Consider the following 26885-nt stretch of genomic DNA (forward strand, 5'->3'; position numbering starts at 1 on the left):
TAAACATATGCTGACTGGGGGAAACTGAGGGAGTGGTGTAATGGCCTATCTGGAAGTTTATCGTTTCCTTCTGCAAGACTGGGAAGTTTTTCCACAGGAGGTGGCTCTGAACTGTGCTTTGAAAGAGGGGAAGGGTGGGTCCTGGTTTAAGAAGTAAAAGCAGCTGTTTTGATAACAATAAGAATGGTATAGGGGAGGGCTGAACTAGAAGGGATGGGAATAAAAGAACCTTGGCTATAAGCCAACGGATGGACCCAAAAAACTAAGCAAGGGAAGTAAGACAATAGAGTACCATTACCATTTTACATTTGTACACTTAATTTTCAGTTATCAAAACACTTCTGCATAAATGATACAAAACACTTCTTTATAAATTTTCATAATAAACCCGTAAAGTAGATAAGACAGACCAGGAAGCAATCACTGTAGAGATAGCTTGTAATTTTCAAAGATCAGGAAATTGAACCAAAATGTGGCTGTGGATTTATTGTTTTACAGTTGCAATAATGACTGAGTAACACCTTTCCCAGGCTAGGCTCCATGTGCCTTTGGCTGGTTCTGAGATAGACGGCTGAGGCAGACAGCACTGCAATCCCATTACATAATTTACAGTTGGAGAATCATGTAGTAGGAGCCAAGGGCTGGAAAAATAACGTCGGTGTCAACATTCAAGATTCGTAGGAAAGATGACAGGCTGGCACTACCACCAACACTATATAAAGGAGTTGAACCAGCAACACTCTATCTTTTAGTAGCTCACACACTATGGGTGCAAAATCATAAAAAAGGCCACACGCATTAAGGGGAAGAAATAATGTGGACAATATGAACTCCACATGCAGAACTGAACACATGCACTAATTTAATAGTCGTGGGAGTCAAGGAGCCAGAGCTGGAGGACTTTGGGGCAGATGGGAATCTTGATCTGGAAAACTGGGAGGGGAAAGGTCTTTGGAAGGAAGATGAGTTCAGCCTTTGATGTGGTTAGAGTGATGTGGCAGGGGGGACAATCCATGGGTTGGAAATCCATGGGTTGGAAATATGGGTTAGGTTTTTGAGAGGGAGAGAGACAGAGAACTGTAGTGCTGACAGCTAACATCATCAGCATTCTCAGGGACCTCATGGAACACTGTTGCAGGGGAGTGGGTCTGGCACTAGGACAGCACTCCTCAATGACTTCATCAGACTCTAAGCCACAGGAAAGCGGTTTCATCATCCCCTAACTGAATGTCTTTCAACCTCTGGACGTCATCTGGCAAAGGCTAGAGTTAACAACGGTGGGAAGCATCCGGAATCTGAGCTTCATGTCTTTCCTCTGTTACTTAAACTCCTTTGCCTCTCCAGGGCATCACAGCCTGCATTTGGCTTTAACACATTGTTGTCCATTCATGTTTTCATCCAACATGTTTATTCAAATATCCTTCTGTCAGGTCTGTATACAGTGATTTTTGTACAAGTGCACTGGGAAAGTTGGTGCTTTTTGAACTGTTGTGATGAATAATGATGATGTTGGAGAAAGAACATTAAGTGAAGGTGACTCTGGGTAGCTAATTCCACCTCATTTCGCAACCTCTTCCCCTTTTTGCATACCGTGACTAAATTGAAGGTTGAAGAAGAGCGAACTATTTGGGAAGTGTCTTACTTCATGTTCCTTCATTGGCTTCCTCCTTAGGACGGCTCAAAAAAGATCAAAATCACTGTCACCCCAAATCACTGTCACTCCAGGAAAGAACTGTGGGAACTGACAGCTATAAACCACCCACTCACACAATACATTGCTTTGCATATTATTTCCTTATTACTTACATAATTTATTGTAACATATTCCTTTTCTTTTCCCATGGCTGTCAAATCCCTGCTCAATCAGTACAGGCTAAATTCTGTGTTAAATGACCCAGCTTCAGGATGAGTAAATTATGACCTCGGGCTACACTCTTTTTTTCTTGCCTGGTAGCTGGGAAGTCTCTTAAGCTGTGTGCCTTTCCACCAGACTGGTCTTGAACGGGGGTGGTTCTCTATGAATCTCTGCAGAGTGGCTTTAGAAGATGCCAAAGCTGGACTGTCCATAAAGTATACTAAAGGAAATTGTATTATTTACGAGTCATCTTTTAGGTTTAATACGTGGTGAAACATTTTCACATCCCTTTCCCCAGCAACTTCGTCTTTTATTGGTCCACTCCGCCACTAAGACTCTTCAGATGAAAGGTGCGGTGGGGACTCCAGCCTCCCGGACACCCTCAGCCCGGACATTTTTGGTTAAGTGCTGCCTCCTGGCGGCGGCCCTACGGCCCGACACCTTCCCGGCCCGGTGGAGACCACTTTCTTTAATTTGGGATCTCGAAGCTGATCCAACAGCTTCCCCGAGGGGGCGGAGAGTTGAGTCGCCCTTCCGGGAGACCCCTCCCCTGGCTCCAAGCGGGCGCCGCTCCCTCCCCTCCCCCACGGGGCTTTGCGATCCCCAGTCCCTCCCGAGTTTCAGCCGAGAGCGTCTCGGGGCTGGAGGCGGGGTTGCCTGGGTTCGGGGCCCTTGCCCAGACCCCCGTCGGGCCCGCCAGCTCGAGCTGGATTGGGAGGGAGGGAAGAGGAAGCGGAGCGTTCCTGGGGCGGAGGACGCGTCTAAGGGTATCCGCGGTCATTTTCATTTCCCAGGGGCAGCGCAGCTGTGCCTGAGCCAGGACAGGGCAGGGGAGCGGCTTGCGGGGCCTCTCGGTTCTCGGATCTTTGCGATCTTCGCCTACACCCACCACAAGCCCTCTCTTCTAGCGCTTCCTGGAGCCCGGGGGGCGGGGGCGGGGGCGGGGGCGGGGACTGCTTGGCCAGGTGGAGGGAACGAAGGGGTCCGGGTGAGGCGGGGTCGTGGTGCCCCAGGGCAGAGCCCGCCTCGGCCGCCGCAGCCAGACCTGGACTTCGGAGGCGACCGAGCCTCCTAGAGGGGCTTTGGGGGCGGGCGGTGGCTGGGTCGGGGTACGAAGGAGAGATCTTCGGGCCGCAGACACGGAACCGGGGGCCCAGAGAAAGAGGGAAGTAACGGGAAACGGCGGGGACGACGTCAGGGGGCCGGGCCGGGAGAACTAGCCTGGGAGGGGGGCAGGGCGGGAGAAACGGGCAAAGGTGAGCGCTGCGCGCGGACGGGGCGGGGGCGGAAGGGGGATGGGGCGGGGCGAGGAGCGCAGTGGGGGCGGGTCTGGGAAGAGTTCCCGCTGAAGGGCGTGCGGTTCCGCCTTCCTCAAACCCGCATGCATTTGCGTGAACCTGAGCGCTCGCCTCCCTCTGCCTTCGCCTCCTCTGCCCTTTCACCCCTACTTAGCGCACCTTGCGCTCGCCGCACCCAGAGCGGCCACCTGAGCCTGGGTGTGGGGCAGAGCAGCCTGGAGCTTCCAAACCGGGGAAGGCGCGTTAGATGAGGGGCTTTTTGTTTTTGTTTTCCCATTGAGGAAGCAGAAAGTCCCTTTCAAATCATTCTAGACCGCCAAGTAAAACTGTGAAAACTATACTCTTTTCCTTCCCTTCAACCCATTACTATCAAAAAGAATAAATACCCTCCCCCCTCAATACTCGTTGATTAGGAGCCAGAGCAGCTGCAGCATAGGTGGGCCTGAAGGGCAAGTTCAGGACATTCCCGGAGCCCAGTTGGGAAATCAGTCTAGGAGGAAGGGCATTGTTCATTCATTTATGCTTCCAGCAAACATTTGTTTGTCTGCACGGGCCCTGCGCTGGGGATACTAGTGAGTAAAGCTCTGGTGGTGCTGCATGCTAGTGGGGGAGGTGACAGCAAACAAACAAACTCCAGGTGATAGTGGGTGCCTTTGAAGAAAAGTCCGGCCCGTGAGGGGGATGGAGATTGGCAGAGGGAAGAAGTTACTCCTTCCGAAACTCCTCAGGGAAGGTCTCTGATAGAGTGGTGTTTTAAGTACAGACCTGAAAGGAGTGAGTGAGGGAATGAACAATAACATGGGGGAGAATGTTCCAGGCAGAAGGAACAGCCATTGCAGAAGCCCTGAGGTGGCAGGGAGCATGCTTGTGCGGCAACAGCAAGGAGGCCAGTGCGGCTGGAGTGGAGAGAGAGGGAGCAGGGGCCAGTGCCAACAGGGGCAGCTTTAGGGCTGTCTTCCTAGGAACTTCCCTCATTTACAACTTGGATTTGAGCCCAGAGTGGGATTAAGGGGCAGGCCAGCTGGGCAAGCAGCCTGGGTCTAAAAGGGCACTAAGTTATCCTTAGGGTAATTCAGTTTGGAGCCAATGAACTCGGACTTCTGTCTCTTGGTGAACTGTAGGTTGGCTCCCCTCCACTGACAGAATCCTTGACGACTGCTCACCTAGACCACCTATCTCTAGAATAATTCTGCAACACGCAGGTACAGGTACAAGTTGCAGGGTTAGACCAGCCAGCTGATAGTTGCCTAAAGGCAGTGGTCACAGCTGGAATTCTGAAAATGTGCTACACGATGTGAAGTGCCACTCCCTGAGATTTATGCCATTGTCTACACTCAGAATGGTTTGATATGCCTACCAAGAAACTGTCTGCTTCAGAAAACTGCATGGAATGAATTCATGCATTAAGCTCTAATTTTGAAGAGAAAGAATGAGGCTTCCAGTTTTTATTCCGAGAAAATCGGTATTCCCCCACTTCTGCTACATAAACATTCAACAGATATTTAAATAATGCTGGTTTGAGGGGGTGCCAACTCATTGGCTTGCCCAGGGTGCCAGGGCTTGCTCTGGTCCACTTGGCCGGCTCTTACCTGGCAACGCACACATCACGTGAACCACCTGGGGACCTGAGATGTGAGCGGGCTTGCTTAGTGTTTGGGTGTGTGCGTGGCTATAACCCCACAACTGGCCTTCCTTGGCATGCATTGGCTTACATAGGGGCTGAAATGGCACTGAGGCTCTTGAGATGGGACCACAGAGTTCCAACGCCCTAACCATGGATCCTGTGCCCTCCACAGGGCCAAGGATAGTATGTGAGTGGGAGATGAGTAGGGAATGGAATGAGCGGGGAAGGGGAGTTGTAAAGGTCATCAGGAGAGCACCGTAGGTCCTAGGTCGCTGGAAGAACTCAAGAGCTCGGTAAATGCAGGACAACCAGGAAGTTCAGGGACTGAGGTAGAGGGGAGGAGGAGCTGAGTGGAGAAGGTGCCTGGAGGCGGGCAGGCATTGAGGTCCTCTGGGTCTGAACAGGCTGTCCCAGCTGCAACCCGTTCCCTGGCCCCTCCCTGCTGCCGGCCAGAGTCACACATGTGTTTTCCTGTTTTCCATATCGGTCCCCGGAGTCACACTCTGCCTTTTCTGCTCCTCAGAGTCAACAGCTGCTGGAGCTCGAGCCTTACCCCGGGTTCCCTTTCCCAGCACCTGCCCCTCCTCCCGAGCACTGGTAGCCCCTCCTCCTCGCACCTGCCCAAAGATCTCAGGACAGGTAAGAGATGGGAGAGGATGGACAATGGGCGAGAGGGGAAGTGCCAGAGGAGGATGGAGTGAGTCCTGAGAATTGGCTGAACCGGAGATCCAAGAGCCTCTTATTTTCCCAGCCCCAGCCCTCCCCATGCAAAGCCCTCTGCCCAGAGACTTCAGTGCTACATTCGTGGAGGCCCTGGCCACAGAAGTAAACACTTTCTTTCTTGCTGCACTTTTTTTTTTTTTTTTTTTTTAAAGGGACTGTCATAGCTACAGTGGAATATAGAAAAACAAATGGAGAATGGGGGAGGGAGTAACTGAGCTCCCAGCTCGGAGAGATGGGGGAATCCATCTGTAGCAGAGTGTGTCTGTTTTCTGTTCCTGTTATTCGGGGAGGCAGCACAGCCCAGTGGGAGCTAGGAAGGCAGGACGTGGGTGTCTGGGGGAGAAAGTGTCTTTTCACCTTAGCTCCCTGAGCTTGACTGAGGAACCAAGAAGCTGAACTGTACGCTGGTCCCTGGAGGAAGCGTGTTTTGGTTTTGCCATATTCACAGGTGGGGTCAGGGTGCGGGGCTCCCCTGCCTGCTGGGGCCCTGCTCCCTGTGTTCCCTGAACCCCTGTATCTGAAACTTCTCCTGTAGGATGAATGTGCTGTCCGTAATCTCCTCTAGGTCCTCAGAGAGGTACGCACCTCAGACAGGAAGGAGACGGGGTGCTGCGTATCTGGAACGCTGTTATCTCCTAGGATTCCAGGCTCTGCAAGTTTCTCTTGTAAAGCCTGGGGTGGGAGAGCACTTCAGGACAGGTTCTGCTGGTTCCAGGCTGCCTGAATGGTGGAGGCATGACCCTGAGAGCTGGGGTCTCAGGAAGGAATGCGAGCTGCCAAGGATGGTGCCTTCCTGCCCACGGAGCTGGTGCTGGGCAGTGGTTGAGAAAAGAGGGGGCATCTTTTCTCTGAAGTCAGCCTCCTCCGTCCCGTTTGAGTGGGTCTACTGAAGAGTAGGCTAGGAAAGGGATTCCATTCATATAGATAAGCACTTCCTGGTGAGACCACTAGGGTGTGCTGTTTGCTGGAGTGTGGGTTTCACCCCAGTGGGTTTTTGTCTCAAGATTCCACGATGAGGATTTCACCTTTCAGATACCACCAGCCAGGAAATAAGCCCTGCACGCGTCTCTCCCCACTTAACCTTACAGTTTCCCCTTCGTTTGTCCCCCCTTCACTCCTTTTCCCTATGCCCCATTAGGACACATGCCCACCCTTGGTGCCAGGGAATTTGATCTAAAAAGGCCTGGCGTGATGATGTGTTTCCGTATGTTTTTGTTTGCATTAGAAGTGGGCACCCTAGCAATAGCAGCACTGCCAAGAGGACTTGTAATCGTTTCTCATTCCTGCAAAGGGATGAGAAAGGGGAGGAGCAACCAGGAAGGAGATGGGTGGGCTTTGTTGGAGCCTTTAGCCTAGACTTTATTTTATTTTATTTTAAATTTATTTATTTTATTTAGTATTTATTTTTGGCTGCGTTGGGTCTTCACTGCTGTGCGCGGGCTTTCTCTAGTTGCGGTGAGCGGGGGCTACTCTTCGTTGCGGTGCGTGGGCTTCAGTAGTTGTGGCTCGCAGGCTCCAGAGCGCAGGCTCAGTAGTTGTGGCACACGGGCTTAGTTGCTCCGCGGCATGTGGGATCTTCCCGGACCAGTGCTCGAACCTGTGTCCCCTGCATTGGCAGGCGGATTCTTAACCACTGCGCCACCAGGGAAGTCCCCTAGCCTAGACTTTATAGAGTGAAGGACAGCAGAGACTTTCTTTTAATCTAATCACATCCTCCCCCAGGTAGTTCATTAGAGAGCCATCTAAAGGGCTTTCTTGCCTAAGAGGAGGGCTAGAGACTGGGCAGGTCAGAGGGGGTGGGGAGGTTGGAGAGAGAGTACAGAGCTTGGGCTTTGTTGGCTTACCTACCCGCCTCCCTTGCTATGGCATCCTGGCAGGTGACTTACTTAGTGTCTGCTTTAAGGGGCTGCTGGGGGGATTAAATGAGATAAGACATATAGGTGTTTAGCAATATGTCTGGCTTGGTTAAGTGCTCAATAAATGACAGTTACTATTATTATAGGAACGTTTAAGGGGGAGCTGGGAGAAAAGGACAGTCTTCTGGATGGATTTCAGAAGTTTTTGTGAGAGTGGCTTGGGAGACATGATCTCTGGGAAGGCTAACACCAGGGTCCCCCTCCTGGGTGAAAAAAAAAAAAGTTTAAGGGACTAGAAGGGGAGGTTGTAGGGTAAAGATAAGCACCCCCCTTACCCCAGGGCTTTTTAGATCTTTGTTCTCTGGTAGTTGAATAACCAAAGGGGGTTTGAAAGGGCACGAGAAGGAACAGAAAGACAGTTGGATTTCAGAATGAGTAGGGTGTATTTCTGTTGGTAAAGGAGACCCAGAATACCGGAGTTAAGAGGACTCTAAAAACAGAATATATGCTTTCCCCAAATTACTCAACTTCCTCTGTCTGTTCTGGGCCTTTCCAGTATAGCTCAGTGAAATCTTATTTCCCCATAGTTTTAGGAAATCGGAGGAAACTTGTATTTGGGGAAGGTGTTTATAGGAATTTATGCTTAGTCCATAGATCCTGGTATGTTTTCTTAAGGATGAAAGGGCCTGTGAGTTGGGCATGGATGCAGCCAGAGGTTTCAATCTCATTTCTTGACCTTGTTTCCTCGGAAGCAGCTTGAGAATCAACCTTGGGGTCATGGCGCAAGTTTCGGGCGGCCACCTCTCACTCTGTGTGGGGAAGTGTGCAGAGTTCTCTTAGGACACCCGATCACGAGTTGGACTGTACTTACACTTCCTCTAATCACATATGAACAAGCCTCTGTGGCACAATGTGCAACCTTCCTGCCTTTCTTGTTCAGGGTGAGAGAGAAGTGGGGCTAAGCTGGGGCCTGGAGAGAGAGAGAGGGCTGTGCATTCTTTCTCAGCCGCAGCCCTGTCCTCAGCTAATTTGCTTGGGGACAGCTTCCCCAGGGCTGCAGAAACTGTACCCACCCAGCTGACCGGCAATCCTTTCTTCTGGGTCCCCAGTCCTGGAGCAGAGCTGACAAAGGAGATTCCTGAGAGAGGGTGCTCTTATCACAGAAAGTGCTGAGCCAAGAGCTCCTAGCCTTCCCCTTGCAGACGTGAAGGACCAGTGAACCTTGGACCCAGACAGTTGCTTAACACCCCTCTCCCCCTCCCTCTGTCCCTCTGCCTTTCTTGACTTCTTGATATGACTTAAATCCATAAGCATTTGCCTGGCCTTTCCTTTTACTGCTGGCTGAAAGGCAGGAGTGGTCAGATCACAGCTCCCAGAGGCTGTGTCTCTGAATGTCTGCTGCATCGGGGACCTGCTTCCACCCAGGGCCAGGGAGTGAGTGTGCTTCCCACCCTCTCCCTCAGCCCCGCTCATCTTGCCCACTCTCGCTTTGCTGCTCTGCAGTGTCCAATCGCTTCCTTTCCTGAGTGCCTCTAGCCCTAGGATCCGTCCACTTGCTTGGCCAGCCTGGCCTGTCCTCCTCTCAGCACCTCCTGCTCCATGATGCCCAGCATTTGCTACCCCGCTTCAGCTGTTTCCTTGCCTCTGCTTTGGTGCTGTCTCTCCAGCAGCAACTCCTGGGTGGGGAGTGGTCATCAGCTGCCTCCAGTCATCTCTAGGTTGGGCTGCGCATTTGGATCACTGATCTCTCATCCATACTTTTTTTTTGGGTGATGCAACTGTGCAGGGATTTGATGGCCGGAGACCTACAACACTAGGGGCTGGGAATGGTATCTGGGAAAGGAAAAGCATGGAAAAGAGAAGGCCTGTCTTCTTTCTGGGTGGGGCTGGGCTGCTTGGGCTTTAGCTGGGGCTGAAGAGTTCAGCTGAGGGTTGTTAAGGTATACTCCCTGAACAGGGGGATGGTTGTGAGTTTCCAGCAAGAGCTCTCTGAAGCCTTTAGGTCTGCCAGAGCCAGGGTCCTTGGGGGAAAAGGGCAGTGTTGTGAGGAGAACCCACAGACTAGCTGCTTGCAAGGTTGGTTCCCAAGGTTGCATCTCATCACAGGTGACAGGTGAGACTGAAATTGGAGGGAAGACAGACTTTTTTTGGGTAAGGCTGAAAAGCACAGGCTCAAATCATTATGGTTACACGTGGGAACAGCCAAATTGTTCGTCTTCCTGTCTCCAGTGAGCTCAGATAGAACTGGGATTTAGTTTTCTATCTTGTAAATCAGGTGGGCAGTGCCAGCCTAATGATGAGAAACATGCTTTCTCTCTGGGGAATGAATGCCGTCCTTTAAAGACTCGAGTTGGCAAGCCAGATGGAGAAGAGGTTCATGGGAGGTGGGAGGTGAGAGAGAGGTCTCTGAAATGCTGGGCGTGGGTGGCTTGCCCACTCTGGCCCCGGTGGGGGAGAGTTCTCTGTAATTGCCAACCTGCTCTATGTCTTCACCTTTCTTCCTTAGAGGGCAATGCCAGGAAGCTGGTGAAGCCTTTCTTCTCCTCCTCCACCATGGTCAACGGCGTTAAGTATGAAGTGGCCTCCCAGCATGACAGGGACGCCTCCCCTTTGGCCGATGAAGCCAGCCCCAGGTCGGAGCAGGTAAAACTGAAGAAGGAGATCTCGCTGCTGAGCGGCGTGTGCCTGATTGTGGGGAACATGATTGGCTCAGGCATCTTTGTCTCCCCCAAAGGCGTGCTCATATACAGCGCCTCCTTTGGCCTCTCCCTGGTCATCTGGGCTGTCGGGGGCCTCTTCTCCGTCTTTGGGGCCCTTTGTTATGCGGAATTGGGCACCACCATTAAGAAATCTGGGGCCAGCTACGCCTACATCCTCGAGGCCTTCGGGGGATTTCTTGCCTTCATCCGACTCTGGACCTCCCTCCTCCTCATCGAGCCCACCAGCCAGGCCATCATTGCCATCACCTTTGCCAACTACATGGTGCAGCCCATCTTCCCGAACTGCTTAGCCCCCTATGCTGCTGGCCGCCTGCTGGCTGCTGCCTGCATCTGTAAGTGGGGCTGGGCAGGAGGGGTGGGGTGGAGCGTGGGGCAGAGGCCGGCACGTGAGTCTGCTTAGTCAGTAAGAAGGAGATGGAAAGGAATGCCTCTGCAAGACACTTTTTTGTTGTTGTTAAATTAATGTACGCTAAGTGTGAAAATTCAAACAGCATCAGAGTGTCCAAAAAAAAAAAAAATCCTTTCTCCCAACTTCCCTTGGTAAACATCATTAGCAGTCTCCACCTTTGCTGACTTTTTTCTTCTTCTTTCAAGGGATGTAGTTTTGTTCTGTTTTACAAAAATGGGATCATAGTACACATATAATTCTACAGTTTGGTTTTTTTCCCAGAATTTATCAGTGATGTTCTTTTCGATTTACAGATCTACTTTAAAACAATGCTTCATGTTATTCCATGTTAATTTTAAGGATGTATTGTATGTTTAACTAATTAGGCCTCTGTTAATGGCCATTTCAGTTGGTTCCAGTTTTTCAGTCTTACAGATAACACTCCAGTGAATATCCTATTGCGTTTGCATGAGTTTTTCTGTGGGCTAGATTCTTTTTTAAAAAAATTTATTTCATTGAAGTTTAGTTGATTTACAATGTTGTGTTAATTTCTGTTGTACAACAAAGTGATTCAGTTATACTTATATATACATTCTTTTTCATATTCTTTTCCATTATGATTTATCACAGGATATTGAATATAGTTCCCTGTGCTATACAGTAGGACCTTGCTGTTTAGCCATTGTAAATGTAATAGTTTGCGTCTGCTAATCCCAAACTCCCAGTCCATCCCTTCCCTCCCCACTCCCCCTTGGCAACCACAAGTCTGTTCTCTATGTCTGTGAGTCTGTTTCTGTTTCATAGATAAGTCATTTGTGTCATATTTTATTTATTTACTTATTTATTTTCAATTTTTAAAAATTTTTGGCTGCATTGGGTCTTAGTTGCAGCACGTGGGATCTTCGTTGAGGCACGTGGGATCTTTTGTCGTGGTGTGTGGGCTCTTCGTTGCAGCGTGTGGGCTTCTCTCTAGTTGTGGCGTGCAGGCTCCAGGGCGCGTGAGCTCTGTAGTTGTGGTGCGCGGGGTCCAGAGTGCGTGGGCTCTGTAGCTTGCGGCATGTGGGCTCCAGTTGAGGTGCGTGAGCTCAGTAGCTGTGGTGCACGGGCTTAGTTGCCCCGCGGCATGTGGGATCTTAGTTCCCTGACCAGGGATCGAACCCACGTCCCCTGCATTGTAAGGCGGGTTCTTTACCACTGGACCACCAGGGAAGTCCCTGTGTCATATTTTAGATTCCACATATAAGTGATATCATATCATATTTGTCTTTCTCTGTCTGACTTCACTTAGTATGATAATCTCTTGGTCCACATGTTGCTGCAAAACGCATGATTTTGTTCTTTTTTATGGCTGAGTAATATTCCACCGTATATATGTACCACGTCTTCTTTATCCATTCATCTGTCAATGGACATTTAGGTTGTTTTCATGTCTTGGCTCTTGTAAATAGTGCTGCTATGAACACAGGGGTTCATGTATCTCTTTGAATTATAGCTTTGTCCAGATATCTGCCCAGGAGTGGGATTGCTGGATGATATGGCAACTCTGTTTTTAGTTTTTTTGAGGGACCTCCATACTGTTTTCCATAGTAGCTGCACCAATTTACCTTCTTTCCATCTCATAAATAAAATATTATTTAAATTTGTACGTTCAGCAAAGCCACTTTGGAGGTGCTGAGAGGCTGATCCTCTGCAGCCCTTTCCCTCAGCTGCCTCTGTTCTAGAAAAGTGCCCTCCCAGCGTGAGAGACCCTGGGACCTTGGAGACCCCGCCCACCCCCGGCTGTGGAGAAGCTGAGTGGTCCTGTCAGTTTCAGGGGCAGCTGTGGGGGACAGGCATTTTGCACCAGGTACAATTGCTTGCTGGATCAACCCTCTCAATCAGCCTCATGTGCTCCTTCCTTTCAGTTTCTCCACTGCCTCATTTTACTCTCAGCTTCCTCTCCAGCCTCCCTCTTTTGACTGTTGTGCAGAGAGCTGGCTGTCCTCTGTAGGCTCCTCCCGTGTTTCGTTTGCCTGTGTGTGGGCTCGGACTCATGTCTGTGTGTGGGGCTGTTTGTCATGCTGGCAACGGTCAGGGAGGTACAAAGGCACTGCCCTGGGTTGCAGGAAGGGGGTTTTCCCTTGAGGTCTTAAATGCGATCTGTAGTTTCTCTGGCATCATTTACAGGTGAGCTGGTGGGCTGACTTTATGATGAAACTAATTTTAGGATCTGTTGGTCTCGGAGTCCCCTCAAACATGGGCATATACTTACGTATCTTGTGTAGAGTAAGGATTATTCCACTTAAGTAAAATTTCCAAGAGGTCTGCGTCCCTTTAAGCACCAGAATTCTATTTTAGCCATCTTGGTTGAAATCTCTTTAAAACCAGTGATGTGTCTGCTTGCCCTCATAACTTGACTTTTTTTTTTTTTTTTTTTTGGTGACTCAGGGTCACCACTGCACACGTCAAAGCTTGTATGACTGAGGCCCCTGGTCTGGGGATGAATGTTTGCTTCCTCAGTGGCCTCAGACAGCTGGCCTGACTTCAGGGCCTCAGGTTTTATTCTTTCATGATTTTGATGTGTGTTGTCTCTGACAGCTATTGTTCCTTGATTCTGGCATTGGGCCTGCCTTCATCAGTCTTTTTAATTTGCTGCTTCTAATTTGGGAATAGAGACGTACTCAAACTCTTGGGCACCCAAGTACACATACACACACATGTGCACCCTCCTAAGAATACGTGCAAAGTAGCCACAGTTACGATTAGTCTGGAGAGCTCCCCAGTTAATAAAAGACAGAGTTTTGTGCTGGATTTACGGCATATATTTGAGACAAGCCTGATAGAATGAAAAGCATTCCAGACTTGTGTTTGAGGCTGGGCTCAATAACTGTGTGTAGTGACTGTTACTTCCAGATTCCTGTGAGCATGACATGAGATTCAGTGAAAACCATAAATCATGACTCAAGTGTAATGTATTGATGATTATGATTAAAATTCCTCTCTCTCGGTTGCTTATAGGATTTTGTTCTATCTCTAATAATCTTCAGAGGGACATAGAGATCTGGAAGAAGGTTCAGAAGGGCAACCGAGATTGTAAGTAAGAGTTCAGGGGCATATGATTCATGAGTTTCTTCCTTCAGCTCTTGTTTAATGAGCAACCAGTACAAGTCAGATGCTAAGATATTCTGTCCAGATAGGATCTAGGCAGTAATAGCTCATTTATCTAACTGTAACCCTTCAGGAGAAAACCAAGAAGTAGGGAGAGGAAGAGGCTTACAAGCAGCCAGGAAAGAGGCACCCTAGGAGCAAGGGAGATGACTTTCCTCTTGTGGGGAGGAGCGCTTAGGACGACAGTACAGGGACTCTGATGTCTGAACTGAATTTTGAATAGAAACACAGCCATCTCCTCAGACACTTCTCACAGAGGGAACTGCGTGTGAAGGTGCAGGGTACAAAAAGGCGCAGAACCGGTCCAAGAATTCCAGGTAGTTGGTATGGCTGGAATGTGGGTAGGAGAGGAATGAGAAGGGAGAGACTGGAAATGTAGCCCCAGGGCCAGCTCCGCAGGGGTTTATATGGTGCCAAAACAGGTTAGACTTTATCTTGAGAGCAGGCAGAAGTTGTTGACTTTAAGTGGAGACATGAAATCACATTTGCTTTGAAGAAGAACTCTGGCTTTGTGGAGAGTGTTTTTGGAAAAAAGTGAGAGACAGAAGGTAGGGGTACCCGGTTAGGGAGCTGCAACCTGAAGGGTAGTGGTGGCCTGCACTGTGGGCGGTGCCTTTGGAAGGGAGATGAAGGGATGGATAAAGAAATAGTCATAAGGTGGGATTTCTAGGACTTCTGGGTGTGGAGGGCATGGGAGCTCTCAGAGATAATGCTAAGGATTCAGGCTTGGGCAGATGGGAGGTGATGGGGTTGCCTTCTGAAATAGGGAAGGTGGGCTGAGTGATGAGGTAGAGGGGCCACCTGGGGCTTCTGCTGGGATGCTCATGTGCCCTTCCAAGAGCTGTGCCTTCCTAGGGTCATCATGACCCAGAGTCGGTCATTTTCCCACCAACTGAGTCACACTTACCTAAAAAAGAGGTACATGTTGATGTCAGTCTATTAATGTACATGGTGAGCATACATGTATGATTTCTTTTTTAAAATTATTTTTAATTATTTTTATTTTTTGGCCGTGCCATGCTGCATGTGGGATCTTAGTTCCCCAACCAGGGATCAATCCTGTGCCCGCTGCGTTGGAAGCGCGGAGTCTTAACCACTGGACCGCCGGAGAAGTCCCACATGTATGATTTCTAATGGGCAGAAGGCATGTGTTCGCTCTCAAGACACCCCCTTCCTAGTACCATAGTCACTGGGGAACCCATCTAGTAATCAGGGAATTCCTTGCAGGGCATGGAACCAGAACAAAGGAAGAAAGTTTTGACTATTTGAGGAAAATTTACTGAATGTGGTGGGTTCTCTAAAGTATGAGGCTGAAAGGTAGAGCCCTTCTTGCAGGGAACTCATGGTTAGTGGAGAAGAAGGGCAAAAATAGTCAGTGAAACATTGTATATCGTGAGTGCTGGGAGGGGCTTGAGTGCGGCTAATTCAGGAGGTGAGGTCCGCAGTCAATACCCAACACCGAAGGATGGAGAGGAGTCAGTGGGGGGGGTGTGAAGAACCCACTCACCACAGCCTACAGAGCCGACGCCATCTGACGCTCTGACACATCTCATCCCTCTCACCCTCACTCTCTCCCCTGCAGCTCTGGGCCTCTCCTTCATGCTTTTCTTCCAATTTGCCTGGCACACTCCCGCTTCAGGGGCTTTGTATGTATTGTTCTTTCTGCCGGGAAGGCTTTTTCCCCAGATGCCTTCAGAGCTTATTCTTTTACTCCGTTCAAGTCTTTGCACAAATATTGCCTTACCGGAGAAGGCATCCCATCTAAAATGGTCACTTGCAGTCTCCCAGCCAGTTTTGTTTTTCTCTATAGACTTCTTACCACCTGACATTAATTCTTTACTTGTTTATTATCTATCTTTGCCTCTAGAGTATCAACATCATGAAAGTAAGGACTTTGTTTTGCTCACTGCTGAGCCTCTGGCACCTAGAACAGTGCCTGGTGTCCGCTAGGTACTCAGTAAATATCTGTTGAATGAAGAAGGCGTAAGGAATTCTAGGCACAGGGAAAGGCAATGTAAAGGCACAAAGGTGAGAAGAAGTGTGGGGTGCGGGCTGTGCATGGGGGATTATGGGATGTGAGGAGACAAGGGGAGGCAAGGGGTTAGCGCACGAGGCCAAACCTTCCTAGAGGGTTTAGATTTTCTCCTGAAGCCTATAAGGCGCCATTGCAGGATTGGAAGGAGGGAGCAGGGCAGCTGGGGTGGGACCTAAGAGCAAGTCTGGAGGCAGAGACACGGGTTAGATAGCTTTCTTACCGATCTAGGTAAGAAACGACAAAAGCCTGAACTGCTGTTTTCCCAGCACTGGTCATTGTCGTTATGGAGCTCTCGTGTGTGTGTGTGTGTGTGTGTGTGTGTGTGTGTGTGTGTGTGTGTGTGTGCAGGATGGGCAACCCAGTCCAAGATTACAATGGATCATGATGAGTGTTGTGACTAGTGAGGCACAGGGAGCCCAGGAGGAAACCTGAATAGCCTAGGGGTTTGGAAGCTCTCCATAAGGAAGTTGACACCTGAATGAAGAAGAATTAACTGAGTAGAGAGGGAAGAGGAGCATCTCAGGCAGCAAGAGCGTATGTATGAAAACTTGAAGACAAGAAAGGACATCTTTGAGACACCGAAAGGAGCTTAGGTATTGCGTTTAAGGTAGGAAATGTTGAGAGTTGGCCTGCAGAGGTAGATGGAGGTCATAGGATAGGTTGTTCAGGGCTTTATATAAACTGTTCTAGTTATTATTGCTGTGTAACAAATCACACAAAACTAAGTGTTTTCAAACAGTCATTTTATTCTTTCGTGGTTTCTATGGCTTAGGAATTTGGGAAGGGCTAAGTGGGGCAGTTCTGGCTCAGGGTCTTATGTGGTTGTCGTCAGATGGTGGCAGGAGCTGAAACAGGCGAAAGCTGAAGCAAATGCAGGCTAGATGGGCATCTTTTTCTCAAGTCGCATCAGGGCTTTTCCATGTGGTCTCTCCATATGGATTACATTGAGCTTTCTCACATAATGGCAGCCTCAGCACAATCAGACTGTTTTACTTGGTGGCTGAAGGCTTCAAGAATGAGTATCCGAGCAAGCAAAGTGGAAGCTGCATTGCCTCTTATGACCTAGCCTCTGAAGTCACATGGTATCACTCCTGCAGTACTATATAGGTAGAAACATTCACAGAAGACCATCCAGTTTTAAGAGAAGAGGCATAGACCCTACCTCTTGATGGGCAGAGTATTAAAGTCACATTGTATGAAAAGCATGTGGGATGGAAGATATTGTTGAGATATCTTTGGAAAATATGACCTACAGCACATGCTATATTAAGGAGTTTGGTGGGCTTCTTCTAAGGCAATGAAAAACCTCTTTGGGCTTTCAAAGTAGAGGAGTGATATTTGTGATTTAGATTTTAAATAATTTGTGATTTTTAGGAAGATTATTCTGACTTTGCAGGACCAAAAGCAGTGGGACCAGTTAGGAAGCTGTTACCATGATCCTGGTGAGAGATGCTGGTGGCTTGGACCAGAGTCATGTTTTGGGGATGAAGAGCCTGGTTAAGACTTGGACACCAGTTAGATATGGGTAGAGATTGTCAATGATGATAAGATACTGAGCTTTGGCATCTGGCTTGGGCAACTGGGTGAACGGTGATGCCGTTTACTTATAGGGGGAACACTGGAGGAGCAGTAGTAGGTTTGCAAGAAATTGATGGGATCAGTTTGTGCCTGGTGATGTTGAGTAGGTGGTTAGATATTCCTATGTATGTGGAATCATGACAGTTGGGCTGGTGATATACTTTTGGGAATCATCAGTGTATAGTAGTTGAAATCACAGTAGCAGATGAGATGATCCTGGGACAGGATATAGAAAGGGAAGAGAAAAGGGCTTTGGATAGCATTCTTGGAATTCTTAGAATTATAAGAATCCTTAGAGTACCAACGTTGAGGGAGAGGTATTCTGCAAAAAAGATGGAGAAGCAGCATCCAGAGAAATAGGGAAACGTGGAGAGGGTGAGTGGAAGAGAGCAGTTTGAGGAGTCCGTGGCCAACAGTGTCCAGTCTGCTAAGAAGTCAAGCTAGATAGGACTGAGTGGAGTTGTTTGGATTTATCAACATGAAGATCACTGGTGACTTTGGAGAGGGAAACTTCAGGGAAGTGAGGGCGGAGTCATTTCAGAGAGATCGTTTATTTATCCAGCATGATTTATTGAGTATCAACTCTGCCTAGTTCTGGGTTAGGCCCTGGGGATACAAGGATAACTGTTACCCAATCTCTGCCCTCACATAGCTCACAGTTGATGGGAGAGACAGATATGTAAAGTGTTCCGAGGAAAGGCAGTGCACCCAAGGGAGGTGGGTTTACACTCAAAAGTAGCCTTTCTTGGAAGAACTGTTAAATAAAATATGGAATGGAACATCGTTGGAATTGACAAGAAGGAGGTCAAGGGGAACTTTGGCAGGCTTTTCACTGGAGTAGTGGAGCAGATGTCAGACTGCATTGTGGAGAAAGGGCAGAGAAGGGAATATAGATGTGCTTTCTAGAAGATGGACTCTGGAGGCAAGGAAGGCGGTTGTTAGTGGAAGGGACCAAAGCCGAGGGGGGAGTTTATGGGAAAGACTTAAGCCCGCCTTAGGTTGGTTTGGCGGTGTGTTTCTGGAAAACTTGGATGAAATATTCATACCCTACAATGAAGTCTTCCCCATGGTTGGAATGCTTGGGATCCTGGAGTCAGCATTTCTGTCCCTTGAACAGTCCAGGGCGCATCCTCATCCCTTTGAGAGGCAGCGGTGCATGGTGGTGAGGAGCATGGCATCAGGCAGGTTAAATTCATTAGTCTCAGTTTCCTCATCTGTAGAATAGGACTCTACCTCACAGAGGTGTGATCTATATTTCTACCATACTTTCACCCTTTCCTATTCATCAGTGACAATTTCTGGGGAGCAAATACGGTTTCTATTTCTGTCCGGGTGGCTTACGTTTCCTTTACGGGTGTAGTCCTCCTTTGGAACTGCTGATGAACTAACTACAGCCCTAGATAGGCTAGTATTGTTAATAGACCTTGAAATCATTTACGGATTATTGCTTAGGTAAGTTTTTTGTATGCATGGGTGACTTCACTCATTGCATGGTCAGGGTAATCACATGCTGCCCTCTCTACCAGGAATTCCACCTTCCTTCCCCCCACCCCAGCATTAGCCTCTGTACACTCAGTGCAGGTAACAGTGGTCCTGGTGCCCACCTGCACCCACTTCACTGCCCCAGACTGGATGGGTTGCCTCTCAGTGACTTTCATAACACCTGATTCTTGTAATCACCCAAGTTTACTTTTCTGGGAAGGCTGGGGACTGGGTCTTAATCAAAGAGTCTGCACAGGGTCTGGAACACAGTGGGTTCAAGCTCAATACATGCTTAGTGGATGGATGGATGCATGGAAGAATGAATGGATGAATGGATGAATTCTGAGTTCTGAAGGAATCTTGCTGTCCCGTTCAGGGCTCTATAAATGGTTACTTTTCCCAACCAGAGGGGAGTGCATTCAGCCCCTCCTGAAGCTGATTACTCTGGCTTCTTAGAGCTCTTTGAGGATTGCTCCAGTTCTCTGCAGCCAGGAAGCCCTGTTACCCCAGGGGGAGATAGTCCCACTCCCTGGCCCACATCCTTGCATGCAAATGGGGGGCAAATAGTGTAGCGGAATGTGTACAAGCTTTTGAGCTGGCCACTGGCTGAGTGGCCTCAGTTTTCTCAATTGTAAGATGAAGATAATAAACCTACTCTGTCAGATTAAATTAGATGATGTATGTAAGAATGTCAGCGACCCTGTGACCCAGTTTTTTTGGTCTAGATTTCTGCCTTTTGTTAATGGGATGTTTTATCTCCTGTGTATTCGGTCTGCCTGCTGTACCAGTCGGCCAGCAGCACACATGCGGGGCCCCCTGTGAACAGACTACTCTTTAGGGATCAGGCGGTCTCGGCATCCCTGACGCTTGACCCTCGTGATTTGCGTGTAGTAGGTGCTTTTCAGTGAATGTCGGCTGGAGGAGTGAACAGAAGGTACAGCTCCAGATTCAGCTTGGCCGAGAAAGGCATTGCATCTCTTGGCTCTCAGGGTGTTGGGGGCTGAGGGCCACTGTGGGGCCCGGGCAGAGGGGACGGCGGCTGCTCGAGCCGCTCGTGGACGCTCTAGGACTTCAGATCTCTGAGAGCTTTGGCCACTGTCCTCGGGCAGCTTTTCCTGGTACCAGAAGACTTCGTGTCCTTATGGCTAACGAGGTGGAACAGCCAGATGCTGGGCCCCCAACTGCCTTTTGCCCTTTGAACTTTCTACTTGGAAGCTAGTTGCCTCTTCCAGAGGGATTATCCATTTTAAGCTGGGGGTGAGGAAGCTTACATTTCTTTTTTTTTTTTAATTATTTTATTTATTGTTTATTTTTGGCTGCGTTGGGTCTTCGTTGCTGTGTGCGGGCTTTCTCTAGTTGCGGTGCGCGGGCTTCTCAGTGCGGTAGCTTCTCCTGTTGCAGAGCTCGGGCTCTAGGCTCACAGGCTTCAGTAGTTGTGGTGTATGGGCTTCAGTAGTTGTGGTGTGCGGGCTTCAGTAGTTGTGGCATGCGGGCTCAGTAGTTGTGGCTTGTGGGTTCTAGAGTGCAGGCTCGGTAGTTGTGGCTCACGAGCTTAGTTGCTCCGCGGCATGTGGGATCCTCCGGGACCAGGGCTCGAACCCGTGTCCCCTGCATTAGCAGGCGGATTCTTAACCACTGCGCCACCAGGGAAGCCCAGGAAGCTTACATTTCACGTTCCACATTCACAGCAGCAAGGGGACTAGAGTCAGAGCGCTGAGGTCTTTCTGGTATGGGGTCAACGTGAACTTCAGAACAAACTCTTCAACAGCAGGGAGGGAGGTGGAGCTCTGTGCTGGCCTGATCCCCAAAGCTTTTCAGGGGTTCACCCTTGGGCTCTTCCTTTTTCTGTTCTCTTTCTCTCTGCCTCAGAAGAGGCTAAGGGAACAGCCTAGAGGAAGCTGGGGAAGGAGCTAGGGACAGTGGGTCCCAACCTCGGCTGACAATTGGAGTCACCTAGCGGGTTTAAAAAAAACACTTGGGACTTCCCTGGTGGCGCAGTGGATAAGACGCTGTGCTCCCAATGCAGGGGTTAGGGTTCAATCCCTGACCAAGGAACTAGATCCCACATGCATGCTGCAACTAAGGAGCCCACCTGCTGCAACTAAGGCCCGGCACAACCAAATAAATAAATAAATAAATAAATAAATAAATAAATAAATATTAAAAAAAAAATACTTCTGGCCCCTTCCTCTCCCTCTCTTGTCCCCCAGCCAAAGAACTCTGAACCACTGGGCAGAAGAATGGAAATTAGCTTGGAGAACAAGACTTGAGGAAGCAGAAAGTTCCTGCCGAGGAGAACTGATGGGGGCCGTGGGAAGAGAGGTTCTCAGTTGTCACCATGCTTTAGAATCACCCAGGGAACTTTAAAAACGTGCCGATGCCTGGGCTGTACCCCAGAGCTTGACTTCATTGTCCTGGGTGGGGCCCGAGCACTGAACTTTGTTAAAGCTCGTTGAGTGATGCTCGTGTGGAACCAGGAATGCTGAGTTAAGTGAGGGTCTGGGCTTGCTCTGATCAAGGTGGTTCTCTAAGTGATGATTTTGTTTTGTGATGACCTAAGGTAACCCAGAGCAGGCAGGTCATCAGGCTCCCCTGGCGAGCCCCGTCTCAGACCTCCTGAACCAGAACTTCAGGGGTGGAGCCCCAGAGCTGTAGGTTCACACTCCTCAGGGGATCCTCAGGCCATCCTGATGCTCAGTCAGCCTTGGGGACCCATTTCTGAGAACCTGAACTGGACCTAGCTGAGCAAACCAGTAAGGATCCTGTTACCAAGGACTCGCTGGCTTTGAGACGGGAGCTGATGGAGCCGTTAATCGGTGAACCTCCTGGTGCAAAGTGCTTGCTTGCTCCCTCCTGTGGTACAGACCCACAGCAACTGAAGTGCTGACTAGGCTCCAGAAGGCAGGGTGGGAAGACCTGATCCAGTGACCCACAGGGCTTATGCTCCGTGTGTCTTCTTGCCGGATGCTCTCACCCATGAAGCCTGAGTAAGCGACATGGTTATGTAGCCTGAAAAGGTGAAAGTGTTTGAGGACCAGCTGCTATCTGAGACATGCAACAGCACCTAGGAAGTGTGGAAGAAATAATCGATCAAGGAATCAAGAAGAAAAAGTGATTTTTAAGTTGTAGAGAGTATCCTAAACCAGCATTCAACAACAAAAAACAAAACAAGCAGTAAAGAAAACAAGGAAAAACTTGAAATGTCTGGCTTTAGGCAGAAGAGCTGAGGCTTTGTTGGAGAGCTTAAATCTGGTCCTTCTGAGGGAACAGCCTCGGTAGAGTATTCTGGAGACATCTGGGTATTCGCAGGCCTGAGCGTACCAGTTAAGGGGCTGGAGTGCTCCCCAGCAGTGTGACTCTGACTATGCATAGACTAGCCTAATGCAGAGACGGGTGGTTTTTCTTGAGTAACACGTGACAGAGAGCTTGCTCACCCCAATTAAGCCCACAGGCCGCTATCCTTCTGCTGATTGCTGGGGGATGAATGACGTCACCAGTCAGAAGACACATGAGATGTGTCACTGGTGACTTTGAAGTTCACGATAGCGAATGGAGTGGCAGGTGGAATCTTCGTCTCTTTGTCACTTGAAGTCTGTGTATGTGAAAGAAAAAAGAGAACACAGAACTGAGTCCTGGAATGTAAATGCTAGGATACCAGAGGATACACTCTGGTGAGGGATGGAGCAGATGTTATAGAGATTGGGAGAGATGCATTTAATAAAGCTTTAAACTGAAATTTTAGAGGAAGGGGAAAAATACACAGATAAAAGTATACATCTGGGTAGTTTGGAGGCTATGAGGTATTATAGAGAGAGAAGAATAAAGTTGGAAAAATTGCTCAGTAATGCATTTGGAGAAGCTAGAAGATTGGGAGTGATGCTTTTGGACTCATCAACATTCAAGGAGGCTAATAAACACATTTGCTTTTTACATTTACTGCAAGGAGGAAACAATTTATTTGATTAGAATATGACAGTGACAGAGTATACCTTGTTTGGGCTTCTCTGGTGGTGCAGTGGTTGAGAATCCGCCTGCCAATGCAGGGGACACGGGTTCGAGCCTTGGTCCGGGAAGATCCCACATGCCGCGGAGCAACTAAGCCCGTGCGCCGCAACTACTGAGCCTGCACTCTAGAGCCCGCGAGCCACAACTACTGAAACCCGTGCACCTAGCACCTATGCTCCTCAACAAAAGAAGCCCATGCACCGCAACAAAGAGTAGCCTCCGCTCGCCACAACTAAAGAAAGCCCGCGCTCAGCAGCGAAGACCCAACACAGCCAAAAAAAAAAAAAAAAAAAAGTATACCTTGTTCAAAAGTGATGGATTTGCTAGAAAAGCTGAGATTGATATAGTATATCAAAGAGAGATGTACTTGTATGAGGATCTGCTATAATAAGGGATGCCTGCTCCCTCTGGGCAAGGTTATGTTTTGATTCTTTTCATTGCAGTGAGAGGGAAATTTCAGGACCAAGACATAGAGACCTGTCAAAGGATTTTACCTCCCCTTTCTCTCTTTCCCAAAAAACGTAATGGACAGTACTACCCAGTACTGCCTCCAGCTTTTTGCCTGCAGGAGGGCTGCTTTTCACAACTAAACAGGAGAAGTCTCTTCCTTCCTCATTATAGATACGTGGCCCATCTCTTAGAAAGGACACCAAGGCCCTGGCCTCTGTTAATCCCATCTGCTTACCTTGGGAAGAAGAATTATTACATAGTGCTATCAGAGGACTCTCAGATACCAGTTAGGGATTTTTCCTGAAGATCTCCCATAGTAAAGTATATGGAAATAAACCCCCATCCTAAGGGAAGAAGCATGGTGAAGAGAACACGAAGATAAAAGCAAAAAGAAGTAGGAATGATGTAACTGTGGGCATTTACTGCACACTGTCAGGTCAGAAGAATAAGTGTTTTGCTTTCCTCATAAAAATCATAAAATTTGTACAAAAGGGAAATATGGTAGCAATGGAAGCTTCAATTCCCTGAGCACTTTTGCTAAAATCAATTGCATTCTATTAGAAGCAGTACCTCTCTACATTAAAAAAAAAATGGTATATTACGGAAGATTTCAAACATATACAAAAGTAGAGCAAATTGTACAGTGAACTCCCAGGGTTCAAGCACCAGCATCAATGATTATCAACACTGTTTTATCAACATCTATGCTCCAACCACCCCTTCCTCACCCACACTAGATTATTTAAATCAAATCCAAGACATCAAACCATTTAATCCATAAAGACTTCAATATGTATCTCTAAAGGATAAGGATTTATTATTATTATTATTTGACATAACCAGGGGCAATGTGGAATCCTTGTGAGGAAGTGATTATGCCTTCTCAGAGTTGGTATGTCCCAGAAAAAGAAATGCTGGATTTCCTCCAAAATGTACTCTAAATTTTAGGCAAAGAGATTGCAGAAAAGTTCAGGGCAAAGAATTACAATTTTACAGCCAGGGATTTAAAAACAGAAAAAAGACCTGAGGGGTGTCTTCAAAATGAAATTCTTTTTTTAATATTTGTTTATTTATTTTGGCTGCACCAGGTCTTAGTTGTGGCATGTGGGCTCATAGTTGCGGCATGCGGACTTTTTAGTTGCGGCCTGCATGCGGGATGTAGTTCCCCGACCAGGGATCGAACCTGGTCCCCCTGCATTGGGAGTGTGGAGTCTTACCCACTGGACCGCCAGGGAAGTCCCTTCAAGATGAAATTCTGATACAATAATTAAATTATCTTATTTAGGAAGAACAGGAGAATCATCTGAAGAAAGTGATGTGATTGAACACATTGATTTTTTTTAAACTAATTGATTTTTAAAAATTTATTTATTTTTAAAATTTTGGCTGTGTTGGGTCTTCATTGCTACGGGCTTTCTCTAGTTGCAGTGAGTGGGAGCTACTCTTCTTTGCAGTGTGCGGGCTTCTCTTTGTGGTGGCTTTTCTTGCTGCGGAGCAGGGGCTCTAAGCACGTGGTCTTCAGTAGTTGTGGCACATGGGCTTAGTTGCTCCATGGCATGTGAGATCTTCCCAGACCAGGGGTCGAACCCGTGTCCCCTGCACTGGCAGGCAGATTCTTAACTACTGCGCCACCAGGGAAGCCCCAAACACATCGATTTTTGATGAGCTCAGATTTTTAGAAATGATACGCAAGAGATAATGAGAGGTGACATAATCAAGACTAAATAAATAAAGGAGTGACCCTGCAAGGAGAGTGTCCTGAAGGTTAATGCCCGGCATAAACTAAGACCTGAAGAAGTAACTAAGGCCAACAAAAGTTTCCGAGAGCAATGTTCAGAGTGAGAACAGCACGGGCAAGGCTGGATGCTCTGGGGGCAGTTAGATCTATGATAATAGATGGTGGAAAGGAGAGGCCACAGTCCCACTTTTCCTCTAACTTTACCTGCAGGATTGCTCACCTAAGAAAGGGTTCAATAAAAACCCAACAGGCCGATAGATCTAGGCCAACAAAAAAACAAGACCAAGAGAGTTGAGGAGATAGTAATAAACCGTGTCATTGCTTTAAATGTTTTTAACTATACACTTGCAAACAAATGGAAAGAATTGATAATTAGCTGAGATGACAGAATGACTACTAGGCATCTCCAGGACCTTGGAGAACAGGAAGTGTATAAAAAGGAAACTGTTGTGTGACGTATTAGTTTCCTATTGCTGCTGTAGCAAATTACAACCAATTTAGTGGTTTAAAACAACACAAATTTATGATTTCACAGTTCTGTAGGTCAGAAGTCTGAAAAGGGTCTCACTGGGCTAACATCAAGGTGTCAGCATTGCCATGTTCCTTTCTGGAGGCTCTAGGGGGGAATCCATTTTCTTGCCTTTTCTAGCTTCTAGGGGCTCATGGCCCCCTCCCATCTTCAAAGCCAGCAGTAGCTAGTCAAGTCTTTCTCACCTCAAAAGTCTTTCACACTGACTCTTCTGTTTCTCAGGGCCACTGTGCCTACCACAAGTGATAACCTGGCTTTCCAAGAAAGAGGAGGGACTTCCCTGGTGGCGCAGTGGTTAAGAATCCGCCTGCCAATGCAGGGGACATGGGTTCGAGCCCTGGTCCGGGAAGATCCCACATGCCGCAGAGCAACTAAGCCCGTGCGCCACAACTCCTGAGCCTGCGCTCTAGAGCCCGTGAGCCACAACTACTGAGCCCAAGTGCCACAGCTACTGAAGCCCACGTGTCTAGGGCCCGTGCTCCACAACAAGAGAAGCCACCACAATGAGAAGCCCGCACACTGCAACGAAGAGTGGCCCCCGCTTGCCGCAACTAGAGAAAGCCTGCGCACAGCAACAGGGAAGACCCAACACAGCCAAAAATCAATAAAGTAAATAAATTTAAAATAAAAAAGAAAGAGAAGGAGGTGGATTCTGAGCATTCTGCACTGGTAATCTGAGGTTGATTCCTCCCCAATTCTAGGCTCATCTGTTAAACCTGGTTAGCAAAGTGTGAGGGGAAGAAAGGAGGATCTCTAGTAACCTGTACAGATTTGCTAAAAACAAGCTAACCTCATTTTTTGTTCAATTTTAATTTTTTTATTCAAGTGTAATATACAAAAGGAACTGTGCACATGTCATAAGCTTGATGAATTTTCTAACTGAACGCACATGTGTAACCAGCATCCACATCAAAAAGGCAGCCCCCTGAACCTCTCCTGTGTTTCTCCCAGTCACTCCCCTGTGCCCCCCATGCACATGCTAAGGGAAATCACTGTTCTGACTTCTAGTAGCATAGATTAATTTAGCCTGTTTTTATGTAAATGGATATAAAGGGTATGTACTCTCTTGTGTTTGGCTTGTTCACTTAATACGTTTGTGACATTCATCCATAATTTTGTCTGTAGCTGTAGATGGTTCATTCTCATTGTTGTTTCGTATTCCATTGTATTCATTTAACCATTCTATCGTTGATTGGCATTTGGGTTGTTTCAAATTTTTGACTATTACAATGGTATAGCTATGAACATTCTAGCATAAATATGCACTAATTTCATTTGAATCATTATTTGATAGCATCATTAGATTTCTAGAGCAGAGACATGTGTATACAGATTTCAGAGAGGTTCTTGGCAAACTCTTGTGATATTCTTGTTGACAAGGTAGAAAAAGGTGGACTAGATAAAAAAAATAGTTTGGTGGATTCCTGGTTGACCTTGTGGGATAATGACAGCAGAGA

At 48.0% G+C, this 26885-nt stretch overlaps 2 protein-coding genes across 2 annotated transcripts in view; both read left to right on the forward strand.

Annotated features, from left to right (window-relative positions):
• RBM23 (RNA binding motif protein 23) overlaps positions 1 to 26885 on the forward strand; it is a 96432-nt gene that overhangs the window by 63693 nt on the left and 5854 nt on the right. The window lies entirely within an intron of this gene.
• Positions 8629 to 26885, forward strand: part of SLC7A7 (solute carrier family 7 member 7) — a 29783-nt gene continuing 11526 nt past the window's right edge. Inside the window, exons 1-2 of the mRNA XM_068547886.1 lie at positions 8629 to 8790; positions 9863 to 10408. Coding sequence (XP_068403987.1) covers positions 8748 to 8790; positions 9863 to 10408 — 589 coding nt within the window. The 5' untranslated portion in view covers positions 8629 to 8747. The remainder of the gene's footprint in view (positions 8791 to 9862; positions 10409 to 26885) is intronic.

The sequence above is a fragment of the Eschrichtius robustus genome, chromosome 1, assembly GCF_028021215.1.
Source record: "Eschrichtius robustus isolate mEscRob2 chromosome 1, mEscRob2.pri, whole genome shotgun sequence".
NCBI lineage: Eukaryota > Metazoa > Chordata > Mammalia > Artiodactyla > Eschrichtiidae > Eschrichtius > Eschrichtius robustus.